Source organism: Aplysia californica, unplaced genomic scaffold, assembly GCF_000002075.1.
Source record: "Aplysia californica isolate F4 #8 unplaced genomic scaffold, AplCal3.0 scaffold00502, whole genome shotgun sequence".
Lineage (NCBI taxonomy): Eukaryota > Metazoa > Mollusca > Gastropoda > Aplysiida > Aplysiidae > Aplysia > Aplysia californica.
In genome coordinates, this window is record NW_004797772.1 from 446,466 (window position 1) to 463,211 (window position 16,746).

The window sequence follows — 16,746 nt, forward strand, 5'->3', positions numbered from 1 at the left end:
ACACACACACACACACACACACACACACACACACACACACACACACGCACATCTGTAGCTGTTCGTCTCCGTGTGTGTGAGGATGGATGACTGGATGAAAGTGTGTGTGTCTGTGTGTGTGTGTGTGTGTGTGTGTGACGATATGATAATAAAAATAACAAGCTTTGTAGGGCTGACAACGCGAAATTTGGCTGAATACAGCAAAAGTATTATTGTCATGTACAGAGGGGGGGAGAGAGAGTGAGAGAGAATACACACCACGCCACGCACGCGCGTGCACTCAGAGAAAGAGAGAGAGAGAGAAAGAGAGAGAGTCTTAGAAACTACCCATTGTTTATTATGTGTTTTACTTATACGTCATGTATATATTGATGTGGGCAGTTGGTTGGTACTCTGGTGTGGTTTGCTCTTTCTTTCTTTTTTTCTTTTTTTTTGTTTTTTTGTTTTTGTTTTTGTGAATGTTACTCTCTTGTAAGAACACACCTATTTTTTGGCACTTATATGACCTTATTGTGTTGCAATGCCTTAAAACTCTTGCGAAATCTTTTTTTTTAAAAAGTATATTGACACCGAGTCGCTTTTTCATCTATGTAGTATGTCTAGAAAATAATCTTTCAACAGACATGAAAACCGCCTTTAAAAAAAATAATAATAAAATAAAGTAAAAGTCTGAGGCCAAGATGATCAATGCACGAGAGATGTGGCCACTCTCGGTTTGTTAGTGATTTTTGGGGGTTTATTTTGTTTGATTGTTGGGTTTTTTTACTTGTTGTTGTTGTTGTTGTTGTTGTTGTTGTTGTTGTTGTTTTGTTTTGGTTTTAGTGTGGGTTTTTTTGTGGAGTATGTGAAAAACACTTCATACATTTTAGGAAATACATTCTTGAGCAGGTTTGCTGGTAGGGCTTATTTTAAGTGGTAGCCTACTCGTGTGACCTGTTGGGTAGTATATCATGAGGGGAAATGTCTTTTTTTAAGGGGGGGGGGGTTATTTACGCAATGACTTGTTTTAAAAAATGGTACATTGTGTGTTTTTAGTTTAGTTTGACTTTCACCATTTTTTAATTATTTTTTTTTTTTAGTCTTTAACCTTTACTTGTGAATTCAATAATATTATGCTCATTAGCCATGTTCAGCAACTTAAATTGACTATATTCAGCCCATTAGTAATGTAGCATTGTGTATGACGAAATGTATACATTACGTGCCACGGTCGAATTGCATGATTTCTCAGAAGTGTGAAATAGTTTGCGCTCGCCTACTTTTGCCACAAACAGTATTGTAATGTAAAAAAAATGTATTGTTATTATGATAAAATAAAGTATGTGGGTGGTTGGCGGGTGCTCTGGTGTGGTTTGCTTCTTCTTTTCTGTCAAACATATGTCGTCTTTATCTCCCCTCCTTCTTTTTTATGTTTGTTACTCCCTTGTAACACCTCTAATCTTCTGGCGCTCATATGACCTTATGCAGTTGCGAGCGCCGAAAAACCTCTACTAAAACAAAAAGCTGTATTGTTATGTAAAATTATATATTGTTATTATGATAAAATAAAGTAAGTGGGTGGTTGGCGGGTGCTCTGGTGTGGTTTGCTTCTTCTTTCCAATCAAACATCTGTCGTCTTTATCTCCCCTCCTTTTTTGTGTTTGTTACTCTCTTGTAACACCTGAAATCTTCGGCTCTTTTATGACCTTAATTGTGTTGCAAGTGCCATAAAATACTTACTAAAACAAAAAAATATAGCAAAATGTCATACAAGATGTTTTACGTCTCCATCAACAAAATTTAGATCGTTAAGGAGGTGGGCTGCTTCAACCCATCTGAGAGGGACACAACATCCTATCAGACAGACGGAAATACCTTTCCTTTTTTTATAGCTACATGGGAATCGATCTAGTGTTTGTTTTAGTAGAGGTTTTACGGCACTCGCAACTGCTTAAGGTCATATGAGCGCCAGAAGATTAGAGCTGTTACAAGAGAGTAACAAACATAAAAAAATGAAGGGGAGATAAGGACGATAGATGTTTGATAGGAAAGAAGAAGCAAACCACACCAGAGCACCCGCCAAAGAGGGTTGATAAAGACGATAGATGTGTGATAGGAAAGAAGGAGCAAACCACACCAGAGCACCTGCCAACCACCCACGATCTAGTGTTTTCTGCGAGCGATAGCGAAGCGCGTTACCTCTGCTCCCCATCACTGACGCCGGAAGAGTATATTAATATTGTGATATACAGTGACCTACATGTTTATAAATGAAAAGTCTTAACCCTAATTTTGAATATTGCTCTCTCTCTCTCTCCTCTCTCTCTCTCTCTCTCTCTCTCTCTCTCTCTCTCTCTCTCTCTCTCTCTCTCTCTCTCTCTCTCTCTCTCTCTCTCTCTCACCCCCCCCCCCTCTCTCTCTCTCTCTCTCTCTCTCTCTCTCTCTCTCTCTCTCTCTCTCTCTCTCTCTCTCTCTCTCTCTCCCCTCTGTGTGTTTGTGTCATGTCTGCCTGTCTTTCTCTCTCTCTCTGTTTGTCTTTCTCTTTATCTATCTATCTATCTATCTATCTATCTATCTATCTATCTATCTATCTATCTATCTATCTATCTATCTATCTATCTGTTTGTTGCGTCGATGTGCTTCTCTTTGCTCAAACAAACAAATAAACCACCGGGGGGGGGGGGTCTGACTAACATTATAATTTTCCCTTTTGGCTTTGTGTCGTGGGATGAGTCAATCCATCGGTCTTCTAAAAAAATGTAGGGATTAACCAATAATGATGATAATCTTGTTTTGTTAGGGCAATAGTTTTACGGCGCTCGCAACTGCATAAAATCATATGAGTGCGCAGGACATAATTTTGAGTGACCGTACCATGGGCATCTCTTACATAGATGAATTATTAATGTGTCAGATGATGCAGAATTTATTAAGCTTTAAATTGGTATGCTGCATGAACGGGTTGTTCAAGGCTATACCCGATGATTGGGTGATTACTTTTTAAAGTTTCTTTTGGACGCCACTGTATAACATGACAGTAATAACATAATAATAATAATAATAATAATAATAATAATATGATTAATAGAATAATTCAGTGATGACATAACTTTGGGTTTTTAATAATAGTAATGTTGCAGTAATAATAACAATACTGCCAGTAGTAAACATGTTTTCATGGAATGCGCCGACTTGGCACGCTTTCACATGCGAAGTTTTCCACCGTAGATTCATATATCAGTAGTAATAGTTTATTTATAGTACAAGTACAAGCCTGACAACAACAGAAACTACGTCGTCCAAAACTCGTGAATGCTGTCATGAGTGCAACAAGGAAATGTGTGAACAAGCACTTCCGGGTTTATGGCGGCTGAAGTCAGTCAGCGTATACTGTGATCTTACATCATAGCTATATACATGTATGCATCTTTTTATTTGTTTTTTTTAATTTCTTTATTTACTTACTTTTGTTGTTTTTAAACATTCTTAGTAACAACTTAAATACACGTAATGGTCAATAATGCCCCGTACTTATGATTAGCTCTGTGATTCTTGCTGTACCTCTGCGTCAAGAGATTTTTTTCCCCAATACACCACCTTCCCATAATGTAGGGGGGGGGGCGTTCAATGTTTAAATTTTGGGGAATTTGAGGCTTCCCCTGTAGACACCCCCCCCCCCCCAAAAAAGGGGGGGGGGAATATAAATTTGATAAATTTGAAATATCGTGGAAAAATCAGCAATCCATCTCTGAAATTGAAAGCGATTCAGTGTTAATGTTAATCATGTTTTGTGCTTTTTTCACATCGAAATTCGAGATTGGCGCGTTTCTGATATTGGTGAACTAAATCTTAATGATTCATCATCATTAATCACAAGACTATTGCATGCCTCGTGTCCGTGAACTGTTCTAACAAGATCCGGCCTTACGTCGTAAAGAAAATGACGATGGTGGTGGCTAAAATGTGCCTCTAGTAGGTCCTACTTTTTCTTTTCTCCTCTCTGTTCGAACCCTGTCCCTTAAATAACCTAATAGTGTTAAACCCATACCATTTTTATTTTTTCTTGTTCGAACCATCATACGGAAATCCGAAACACAAATTTGCGTATTGTTTCACAGTATGTTATTGCCTGCTTTTTTAAAGTTTCAAATTAAGAAGCCAAAATTGAAAAAAAACAAAAACACGACAAACTAACGTGTGATCAAGCACTTCTGGGTTAGGTCTATGGCGGCTGGGGTCGGTCACTGGTCATGGTTCTTTGGTTTACATGGTGTTGCCTGCTTATTTTTTTTTAATTTCAGTTAAAGGAAACTAAATTTTTAAAAGACATTCAAGATACACACTATTCATCGGTCGCTTTTAAGGACAAGCGAGCTAACACAGATTTCGGGGGTTTCCAGAAATCTTGACCTGCATCGAAAGTGGACATTGCTCTTCCTATAGGAGAAGTTTCATTGGTGTGTATATTTGTTTGGTTATAGAGAAAACTCTCCTTGTCTTTTAAAGAAACTTAACAAGGAGCTTTACCGTCGATTTTTCTCAAAACAGCATTTCCCGGGATAGCCACCTTGTGCTTAAAAGCGACCAATTGTGAATTATGCTTCTCTTTGTAAGTGCCCTAAAACAATGCGTCTGCTGGTGTGGTCTATTGACCGGAATGCGCGCAATCAATGAGTTCAGCTCACAAACGTAAGAGGATAATGATAATATAGTGAACATTATTTTGTGTAGCGCAGATTCCCAGTGCGCTTTACAATCTATATTATTACCCCGGCAGACCTGATAACATTCTGTACCAATCTCAACTTCCTGTGAAGCATACAGTGCAAGCTGCCATTTATAGGCGCTAAAACACTAAGTACTGACCAGATCTTTTGTTGTCTATGGCGATTATATGGTCTATTTGTTATGGGTGTGTCCTGGGTAAAGTGAGGGAAACTGTTAAGTGCTTTTTTTCAAATGACACAACGTCGGGCCTGCGGCTCGAACCCCAGAACCGCAACCTCACGATTACGAGACTGGTAGCCTAACCACAAGACTATCGTGCAATCAAACCCAAGCTTAGACTTAGAGCTTGGTAGAAATAAGGACTCAACATGTATGTTTCTACGGATTATGACTTCTAGTATCTTCTAACTTTTTAGTTTAGTTTTAGTAGAGGTTTTACGGCACTCGCAACTGCATAAGGTCATATGAGCGCCAGAAGATTAGAGGTGTTATAAGAGAGTAAAAAACAAAAAAGAAGGTGAGATAAGGACGATAGATGTTTGATAGGAAAGAAGGAGCAAACCACACCAGAGCACCCGCCAACCACCCACTCTTCTAACTTTGACCATCCCACACAGCTCTACTCGTGCTCAGCGGGTGTTTGGGGGGCCCACTTCACTACCTCAGATTACAAAGTTCTGTCTGACATTTTTGGCCGTCTTGAGTTACTTTACTAAGACCATGAGGTCAGAAACCAAATACCCTGTCTGCTCTATCAAAATTGTAAGATTATTCGGGGTCGTTCTCAAGATATTCAAAGAATTGCATTCGAACAAGCTTGACATGTTGTTGAACTCAAACTTTTTTACTTCAGATTTCTCAAGACTAGGCACTGAGCAGATAGAACTTTGTAATTCTAAAGTAACAACATGTAGGTCCTATTGTTTTTCTTTCACTCTTCGTTATGCCTGTCTGTCGTGCTTTTCCCCTTGTACTGAAGGGTCTTTATTGTGTACATGTGTTTTCTGTACTCAAACTAACGAGGAAAGCAACTCTTTCTTCTTACGTCGTCTTTATCAGTGTGGTGTAGTGGGTGGATGCGGTGAGTGCTTGGGGGGGGGGGGGGGGGGGGCTATCGTGGCCAAGAGGTTAAGGTGTTCGCCTCTCATTCAAAGGTCCCGGGTTCGAATCCGGGTAGCGACCGAAAAATTTTCTTCTCTAACATTGTCTCCTTTCACGTCCTTCCCTGCTCTCTTGCAATGTTCTGTCGTCTGCTTTCGTCTCCTCTTTCTGCCTCCACCCCCTCACCTCCTTTGCCCCCTCCTCTGGGTTCCTGGCTCTTTCTGTAGCCTTTCTACTGCTACTCCTTGGCTTCTTCTTACTGCTGTCTTTCAGCCACACCCCTGATCTTCGGGTAGGAAAGATCTGCACCTAGCCTTCTCGGACAAGGGCGAAAAAAAGTCGGAGTGCCCGTGTGCAAATTGCGCTCGTTAAAGATCTCTTGGTGGTCTAAAATCGTCTAGAGTAGGCTTCGGCCGCCACCCGCGCAAAATTCAAAAATTCCTACCAACTGAAAAAGTTTAATGTGTCCCGCGCTCTCATATGACCTTATGCTGTTGCGAGCGCCGTAATACACTTTGCAAAAAAAAAAAGGTGAGTGCTGTGGTGTGGTTTGGTCCTTCTTTCCCATCAAACATTCTATCTTCCTTATATTTACTTCTACTTTTCTTTTGCATATTACTTTCTAGTAATTGTGTTGATCACCTGCATTAAAGATTTTTTATAATTTTCTATCACATGTACCAGCTCTAATCTTCCGCGATTATATGGCCTAATTGTTATGAATGTGTTTTAAAAAGCTCTTACTAATTTAAACTATACTGGTAAGACAATAAGATGCTGGTTGTTACTGTACTTACGTGCATGGATGTTTCGTCGGGGAAGTGAGGACACTGCTGCTAGTGCCCGCCTCCTAAGCGGTCGAAAATGTCTTGAAAGAGGTATAATACATCTGCACTCACAGTCTCAGCCAGTGTCCGCGGCATGGTTCAGTCTGCGCTGTTAAATTATTGTCGGATTCCCTTCCTCCCGCATTTGAAACTACTCTTTTTTGCTGAATTACCCGCTCGAGGCTGAATGAAATATAAGCGAAGGAGTCACCTACGCGCTCGAACCTGCTGATGAGGAAATCCTGACCGACTGCCCCGACGTTTGGGAAGTGAGGAGTTTTTATATTTAGCGAGGCGCGTGAGTTGCGGGAACACTCGCGTTACTCGGAACAGCCCGGCGTCTTCAAAACGATGAGCTCGACTTAGTACTCTTCACGCGTTGTGATAGTCTCTCTACTGCCTAAAACTGCGTGCGCACGCACACACACAACATATGCACACGCACGCACGCGTGCACACACATACACAGAACACACGCGCGCGCGCGCGCACACACACACACACACACACATGCGCACGTGCGTCTGTGCACACTGTGTCAAATGCGTACTAGCCTTCTGATTTATAAGTTGTTTTCATTTTGTGTATCAAGCGGTGGAAGTAACCAAATAAATAGTGTTGAAAGGGGGCGTTAAACTCGCACATTTACTGTACTCTTACTCAAATGGTGTTCAAGAAAATCAGATAAGTTTCATTTTGAAGGATTCGATCAAATTGTGCAAAAATGGTTGCCTTTGCCCCGCCCTCCTACTCCAACTCCAAGAAGGAAAACAACCTGGCTGCCTCTAAATGTTGCAAATGTAGGCCTATCAAATGTAGATTTGACGAAACTTGAACAGTAGATTACACAGGCTATCACCGTCAAAATGGTTCATAGTGGTGTGTGTTTAGTGCGGCGGAAAAGCAGGTCATCATCAGTGGCGGTTCGTGGTTTATAGAACTGATCGGCGTCATTCACATCGACTCTTTCTCACTCCCCCCACCCCACCCCCTTCCTTCACAACACACACACACACACACACACACTCTCACACACACCCATACTCACACACACACGCGCGCGCACGCACACACACACACATACTCACACATTCTCTCTCTCTCTCTCTCTCTCTCTCTCTCTCTCTCTCTCTCTCTCTCTCTCTCTCTCTCTCCTCTCTCATCATTTTTTCCCCTGCTTTCGCCATCCCCACCCCCTCCCCAACTCACACACACCATTGTAAACATTATAATATAATGTTAAAGAGCTAAAATATGGTAGTGTCAAGAAACGAATAACGTATGATGGAAGTTACTGAGACTAATAGAAACTGACTTGATCGGCACAGAAAAAGGAACACAACTATCCTAGAAAACAAACTGAAAGTGTATGATGACAAAAAGTCAATTGATACTGTACCAGTGACGCTGTCCCATGCAGATCAAGTCTACAATCAGATGCTATACAAAGCTGGACCAAGTTAGCACACAACAGTTTCCAATCATTATATCATCAAACGTTTTTCATTGCGCTTCTCAGTTCTCAGAACAGAACACTGTTGTAACAAAGTGGGGAAGTGTGTCAAACGCTAATTATAGAACTTGGTGTCTTGCTGGGATGACGATGGAAAGGGGGAGGGAAGGGAGGGGTAGGCCTAACTGTTCTCGGCCCAGACTGTGACAGCCGAGTGCCTATCGCTCCTCGTTATAATTCTCCTTATATATCTTAACTAGACGATTCCTCCTTTCGCCGGCCAGACTCCTATGGGCCAGGTAAGTTTTTAGTGGGGAAAAAGCGATGAATTAATACCAAACAGGAACTATAGGTGGCTAAAAATTCAATAAACAAAAAAAGATTAGTGCCATGCTGACAATAAATGTTCTTACAATAGATATAGAAAGGCTGAATGATAAATACATGTATTGCTGATAAAATAATACATGTGTCCGTGCTGCTCAAGACAGTCTCATTCTTAATTTTGTAAGCAACACAGAGGCCAATTTGGCAATTAAGGGATGTTCTATTCCCTCTGTAGGCTGTCGATGGATTTGCCCAGCGGACTGACGTCATCGCTGAGCGAGCCGTATTCGGTTTGTCCTCGTACGAAGTTCCGCGACGTGACAGGAGACGATTTAACTGTAACAGTTGTGAGCCGGCGTGATAAACAAACGCGACAAAACAGCTGTGAATCACTTGTCTATTTGAACGCCTTCAAATCGGCAAGGCGCTTTTTGACTGTTGATACATGTTTGTTTGGATTTACTTAAAACTGAATGAAAATCATCATCAGCAATAAATCTCTTGTCAACTGTCCAGTTGACAAAAATTTGACCGGCACCGCCGGTCTTGTCCAGTTAACAAACCGCCCCTGGTCATCATAGAGACCACAGCAAGGAGGGATAATTAAGGATAAGCTCTCTCCAACCTCCATCAAAACGCAAATGCTTAGCGTTGGCTTCGATTTGCCTACGCGAAAGAGAAGCACAGCGTGTGAATAACTTGCAAGAAGTACAAGGGCAAAGCAAGACAAAGACGGACACAAAATGTGGGTTGGCGGGTGCTCTGGTGTAGTTTGTTTCTTCTTTCTTATCAAACGTCCATTGTCCATTTTTCCCCTCCTTTTTTGCGGGGGGGGGGGGTATTTGTTACTCATTTGTAACACCTCTAATCTTCGGCACTTATATAATGATGACCTTATTGTGTTGCAAGTGCCGTAATTCTTTTTTTTACTAAAACAAGTCACAAAATATAAATATATGGAATGTTTAAAAACAATTATACATGTAGTTAAGGACGTGCCACTTTTACTGCCAGTAGCATCCTTCAAGCCCACATCGTATGCCCGAACGCTATGTACTACTAGTACAACGTATCCAATCCCCCCTGTCCTTCGTTTGAACCGAATCCTTTACCTTGTTCCTGGAATCGTGCACGCGACTGGCGCAACGGCGTTTAAAATGTGCCAATTGGGGGATCGGGTCGAGTCAGGTCGGGTCGATTTGCTAGCCGATCGCGCCCGACTCGTCGCCTCAAAAACAAACGCGTTTGTTTTCAGACGACGAGTCGGGCGATCGAGCCGACCCGGCCCAACCCGATCCCGTCCGTCGTCATCGCGCGGAAGACGTGGGTTTGATCCCGAGTGTGAAAAGGGTGGGTTGTTTTTGTTTGTTTGTTTGTTTGTTGTTTTTTTTCTATACCCCGTCTGTCTGCTGGGAGGCTGTATCAGCCCGGGTTGGCCCCGGCACGGTTGAAGCAGTTGAGTCGATGTGTTTCTCTCGAACTCAAACAAAACAAAAAACCCAACCCAAAACAAACCCTACGTATTATATTTACGCGGGTGGTTAGAGGGTGCCACTATTGGGTTTTACTTCTTTTCTTTAACTCAGTCATTTCTGCCTCAACCTGTCTTTCTTTCTCTTTTTTTCCCCCCTTTTTTTTCTTTCTTTCTTTCTTTTTTTTTTTTCTTTTTTCTTTTTTAAAAACCTACTTTATGGCCGTTATGGTGCGGAAGAACTTCTCTTTACTCCAACATCTTAATATTGCAATGGCAACCCGGTTTTGGGGGAAGGGGTGCTCTGGTGTGCTTTTAATCATAATAATAATAATATATAACATTTATAGAGCGCATTTCCAAAAAAAGTAGCTCAATGCGCTTTACATTGGAATACCCATTTTTCAAAAACCTTTCTTACTACTTCCTTTCTTCTCAAGCAATATACATTAATGCACACACACACACACACATACACACACACACACACACACACACACACACACACACACACACACACACACAGAGAGAGAGACTATTTTCATCCAGACATAGGAAAAGAACAAATATAATGAAAGATAACGTTAAAAGCTTATGAAGGATAGGCCTGTAGGAACAGAAAATGTTTAAGATGTCTTTTGAAGCTATCAAGTGTTCTTATTTGTCTTAGTTTCATGGGTAATCTGTTCCACATAAATGGACCAAGATATGAGAAAGATCTCTCTCCATATGATTTGTATGATTTTACAGGTGTCACAAGTAGGGTGTTATCGTTCGATGATCTTAGGTTTCTCCCTGGTTTATATATACTGATAAGTTCTTGTAGATAAAAAGGAGCAGTTTTATTTACACATTTGAAACACATGACGCAGATTTTAAATATTATTCGTTCTTTTACAGGGAGCCAATGCAGTTCTTTTAATAATGGAGTTCTCCTTTCCAATCAACCATCTATCAACCCATATCTCCTACTTAATATGTCTCTGTCTTTTTACTCTCTAGTGATGCCTGTAATCTTCTGCATTTATATTATGACCTGTTTGTGTCACGAGTGCCGTAAAAGTCTTACTATAACTGTAAAAAAAAACAACCCAACTTTTCTTTGTCACTGTATGTTATTCTCTAGAAACACCTGTAATCTTCAGCACTTATATTTATATAATCTTATATGACCTGATTGTGTAGCTAGTGCCTTACAGTGTTACTTAGTGGGTGGTTGGTGGGTGCTCTGGTGTGGTTTGCTCCTTCTTTCCAACAATAAAAAATCGATCGTCTTTATCTCCCCTCCTTCTTTTTTTGTGTTTATTACTCTCTAATCTTCGGCACTTATATGACCTTATTGTGTTGCAAGTGCCGTAAAACTCTTACTTAAACAAAAAAGTGTTACTTAAACTACACCAATCTAAAGTAATGCTTGTGGGTGGTTGATGGGTGCTCTGGTGTGGTTTTTGCTCCTTCTTTCCTGTCAAGCATTTATCGTCCTTATCTCCCCTCCTTTCTTGTGTTTGTTACTCTCTTGTGACACCTCTAATCTTCGGCACTTATATTTTGACTTTATGCATTTGCGAGCGCCGTAAAACCTCTACTAAAACTAAAACTTCGGCACTTATGACCTTATTGTGTGGCAAGTGCAGTAAAACACTCTCCCATAAAACTAACAAAAGTAATGTTTTTTTCTCCTTTGGTTTTGTTTTGTATCCTCTTCAGAAGCACGGCTTTGTGGACGTGGAGGCCCAGGTGTCTGGCAGCGAGGCGTCCTCAGATGAGCCGGAGGACCAGGAGGACGACCACTATGACTTCAGCTTCATCGACAACAACACGCTCATGACGCAGGCACAAGGCACAGGTAACTCACGTCCAGGTGTTAGCACTGGATCCACTGTTATATTTTTTTCCTCTGGGCGGTTGGCGGGTGCTCTGGTGTGGTTTTCTTCTTCTTTCCTATCAAACATCTACCGTCCTTATCTCCCCTCCTTCTTTTTTTGTGTTTGTTACTCTCTTGTAACTCCTCTAATCTTCGGCACTTATGTGACCTTATTGTGTTGCAAGTGCCATAAAACTCTTTTTAAAAAGTACTGGATCCACTGTTACATTCATTTCCTGAACATGAATGTTTGCCATTTTCATCCTTGGAAGGGGGCTCGCTCTCATGGTCGAGAGGTTAAGGTGTTACCCTCTCATTCAATAGGCCCCGTGTTCAAATCCGGTTAGTGACGTAAAATGTACTTCTCTAAAATGTTCTCCTTTCACCTCCTTTTCTTCTCCCTGACTATGTTCTGTCATCTGCTGTCAGTGTCATCTCCACTCTTTGCCCCCACCCCCCTCACCTCCTTTGCCCCCTCATCTGGGCTACTGACTATTTCTGCAGTCTTTCTACTGCTACTCTTTGGCTCCTTCTTACTGCTGTAAAACACTTACAAAAAAAAAATCACCCTTTGACATGTGAGATGTGAGTTATTTTCACCAACCGTTGTATTCCTTCCCTGTCCTCAGAAATGCAAGCCATTTTCATTAAGCATCGCACATTCATTTCCTCAGATATGCGAGCTGTTTATCTGAAGTCGGTGAAGAGCCCCCCAGCTGGTCAAGCAGGTGCATTCAAGCTGCAGTACGGCTGGAAGGAACGTGACGACGATCGCGACATGATCTTTTCCCAAGCCGTGCCTGAGGACTACGGTCTCTCTGAGTACGAGGAGGACAGCTTTTGTGTCGCTTCTGATGCCGGTGGTGAGTGCCGTCTCAAGTGTAGGCTGCTGCCAATGTCAGTGGTGCAGCAAGAAAGAAGGCTTTTTACCTTTATTTCCTGTATTACCTGTCCTGGGCAACAATGTCATTGCACACCGGACATGTCCATAAGTGCTCAGTTCCCCCCCAGCACCAAAGCCCACAAGGTGTCATTACTGATTGTAGGCTTTTTACCTGTCACGTCCAAGCCTTCCAAGTGGGTGGTTGGCATGTGCTCTGGTGTGGTTTGCTTCTTCTTTCCTATCAAACATCTATCTTCCTTTTCTCCCCTTCTTCTTTTTTATGTTTGTTACTCTCTTGTAACACCTCTAATCTTCTGGCGCTCATATGACCTTATGCATTTGCGAGCGCCGTATAACCCTCTAAAACACCATATTTACAGTGGAATTCATTTACACAGAACACAGATAATCCAAAAACAGCAGTACGGTAGACTGAAAGACAATATAGAAACCCTGATTTGTACATCGTTATTTGAGCAATCTCTCTAGTGGTGTTTATTAACTGTTTTATTTGACGATTTTATAGAGTAACAATGATGCAGCCACGTAACAAACCAAAATGGTTGGGGAAGATGTTGTAATGTCCATTACTATTAGGCAAACCACCTGTATTGCCTTAGTATTTAGGAAGACCTGGCAACTGTAACCACTGGCACGTATTTTAGAGAAGAGTGGTCACTACTGGTCAGTAATAAAGAGTACGTCCACCGGTACAGTCGTGTCTGGCTCCTGTTGCTTTCAATGTCTGTCTAGATCTACATGTTGTGATTGTGAAGTCCCGACGGTACAGATGTCATTCCAGGATATGATAATATTAAGAGAAAAAAGATAGAGGCAGACAAAATGAAAATAAATCCCCAAACTAAAACCAAACAGAAGTGTGTATATATACAGTCTTTACTCATAGGTCTTAAGTACAAAATGTATGTCATTGTCAACGTTTTGTCAAGAGATACTTCATTGAAGAAGATGAAATTATTGCATTACAAAGTCGTGAAAGTGATAACGGAGACCTCAACTGTACGGGAGTTTTTTTTCTCAATCCAGAGTTAGTAAAATAATCTGAAGATTTCATGTCATGACTTATCCATAATGTTGAATAAATACAGATAGCCCCCTAGCAACAATCCAATATGTGGTGGTCTGCTCTAGAATTTTGTTCTACTAATTTTGATTCTTTTGTGCTAAATAAATATTATTGCTTACAATTGTTCATTTATATCATTGTGTGACTGTGGGTCTTATTGTGAGTGCAGTGTAAGCAGATATTATGTGTGTGTTTGAAAGAGAGGATGTGTGAGAAAGGGTGTGTGAATGCATGTGTATGGGGGGGGGGGGGGTATAATTATGTTTGTGGGTGTGTGTGTGGGTGGATGGGTGTAGTAAAACATCAACATGCCAGTGTCTGGGCAATACAGATTTTAACCTTGACCATCAATAATTTATTTATAGAAGCACCAGCCATCCATGTCCCGGTGCGGTTTTAGCCTACAGATTTTAAATAGATCTAATCTTGTTTTATGTATCCAGCCTCTGTGACACTAATTTTTAACCTTATCCAAAAACATATTTTGTTCTCAGAGTCTGCCTCCCTTTCTAGTCCAGCCCGGCCCAAGGGGAAAAGGAGACAGAAGAAGAAAGACAATCAGAGAGCTGGAAAGTGCAAGAAGATTGAAGGAAAGCGCCGCATTAGAATGATCCACAGCTCCTCCAGTGAGTCGGAGAATGAGGATGATCGTCTACCGATGACTCAAGAGTTTTCAGCACGGCCAACAAAAAGAGGAAAGTTTCTGAACAGCAGCACAGAAGATAACCAAGATGAAGAGGATTTTGAAAGTTCTGACTTGAGGAAAGTGGGATTAAACCCTGGCGCAGGGGCGTCCAGTCTGGATGGACGTACCTGTTTGTCCAGTCCCAAGGTGCGCAGTGAGAGTGATGGTTTTACGCAGTTGAAAGGGGGCAAAATGGCAGAGGTGGAGGTGGCGGCACCAGAGAAAGAGAACAGAATGGGAACGTTGGAAGATTTTGAACTCTTTGATGAGAACACGTGGCTCGATGACATGGAGTTCACAGATGAGCCGAGGCTGATGGGAGCGTCTGCTGGCAGACATGGTGCTGTGAGCCCGGCTTCCGACTCTGTGCAAAATTCTAAAACTTCAGTTCAAAATTCAAGGACTTCAGTTCAAAATTCAAAGACTTCATCTAAAATTTCTATTACTCTAGAGGGAAATCCTAAAACTTTGGTGAGTGAAATTAGTACTACTGTGGTGAGTAACTTTAGAATTGTGGAGGAAAATTCTGAAAGTGTTTCTTGTTCGGTTTCTGGTTCATCTGGTGCTGAGCCATTCCTTTCTTTGTCGAGGGATGAGAGACTGAGACGACAGAAACAAAAACAGGCCATGTTCCGACAGAAGCTCGGTGCACGTGAGCGGACAGACGGATCTATCGGTGGGAAGGCAAGGGCAACAAATAGCCATGTGCAGGATGGGAGACGAGGAGGTGAACCTGAGATGGAGATCAGCTCAGCACAAAATTTGGGTGGAAATGCCCATTCTGGAGACATGGCTAGGCGTGTTACGAGACTTGTGAGTCCCAGTAGTTTTAGAATTGTTCAAAGCTTATTGTCTCCTATTTGCTTGTTACTTCTCCGTTGAAATCTTCAACAGGGTAATTTGGAAGATTTCTTGTCCACTTGTTTTTTGGGGTCAGTTTTAATAATTTACACCGTTCTGTTGACTAAAGGCTTCAAGAGCAATGTTGTTTTGAATTTCTTTTAATTTTAGCTTTCTGAAGCAGAAAGGTATGCAGTACATTAGGGATTTCACATAACTGTATGTATCCAACATTGTGCAGATTGACACGCTATCTACTATCTGGTAGTAATTCATGATACTGTTTTTCTCAAAGCGACCAATCCTTCAAATTTGAGTGATTATTATAGCTTTCTGAAAATACTCCCTGTTGTTTCAGCCTTAATGTCTGAGGCTATATTTGGAGTATAGATCTAGTTACTTCAAAGAAAAATTATTAGTTGTTCTCTGCTGGCCTCATTTCGGGACCCTGGAATAACAAGTGGTCAAGGTTCTAACTGAAAATTTTTTTCACATTGCAGTCTTACCCTGTACTCCCTCTACACCATGTGTTCCAGGTAGCCCTTTTGTTACGAGCTTAAATCCTGTTGATTTTGTTTGTGTATTAGTATTACAAATAATGCCTTTGACCATGACTTTGACATTGTTGTCATAATTGTATGAATGATAGGTAAATGTTGAGTCTTTTTTTGTTGTTTGTTTACTTCAGAGAACTGCCAAGCAGCACACTGCTAAGTGAAAGGAGAGACTTCAGTTCCTCTAGCAGTGATACAGAAAGGAGAGAGAGGATGCACTACAACCAGTCAGGATCCCACCGGTCACTTCAAACACTTCAAGGAAAAGAAACTTGATGGAGTTCTGGTGTCTTTATGGGCTTCAGGAAACTAAGTAAAAGCAAGACACTCTCCCTTCAGCGAGATGTTCGAGTGCAGCATCATTTTCTACCACGGAGAGGGGAGATGGCTTGTTTATGCCGCCGCATAAATATATATACTATTGGTATACTTTCATCATCTTCAACAAGGGCCAGATGTTAAACTGACGTCAGTAAATTATATGATTCGCCACTCATTTCTCTGTTCAGACACTCTCTATGTATACTTTACATGCTCATAATAAGAAGGTGCTACTAGTTCAGAAAAGTTTTTTTTCCCCATTTTTTTCCTCTGATGTTGGCATACTCATATATATATATGATATGCCATATAAGCATCTCATCGGTGATAATGGAGGGTTAGAGACTTTCTGACAAGATGGACAATTTTGCATTTTCACTTGCTGGGAGACAAGATCAAACTAAAATGCCTGCATTTGTCAGCATTATTACACCAGTGCCCAAGTCATTTCATTTTTCAAAGTTTTGTGAAAGTTTTATTTGAAGAAAAGAGAGAGTGGCCATGACCTGGACTCTCATTGTTTTTCCAATAAAAAGCTTGGAGAAAATCGTGAAACTACGTAATTGTATTGTGAGGTGTCCCTCAATGTCTTTATTTGAATGGGTTTTATCTGCTGATTAACCCCC

The 16,746-nt window shown here is 41.3% G+C and overlaps 1 protein-coding gene across 1 annotated transcript in view; it reads left to right on the forward strand.

Moving 5' to 3' along the window:
• Nucleotides 1-16,740, forward strand: part of LOC101854274 — a 78,075-nt gene extending 61,335 nt beyond the window's left edge. The window contains exons 21-24 of the mRNA XM_035971776.1: nt 11,594-11,732; nt 12,425-12,613; nt 14,215-15,218; nt 15,934-16,740. Coding sequence (XP_035827669.1) covers nt 11,594-11,732; nt 12,425-12,613; nt 14,215-15,218; nt 15,934-15,963 — 1,362 coding nt within the window. The 3' untranslated portion in view covers nt 15,964-16,740. The remainder of the gene's footprint in view (nt 1-11,593; nt 11,733-12,424; nt 12,614-14,214; nt 15,219-15,933) is intronic.
• Nucleotides 16,741-16,746: the final 6 nt, after the last annotated feature.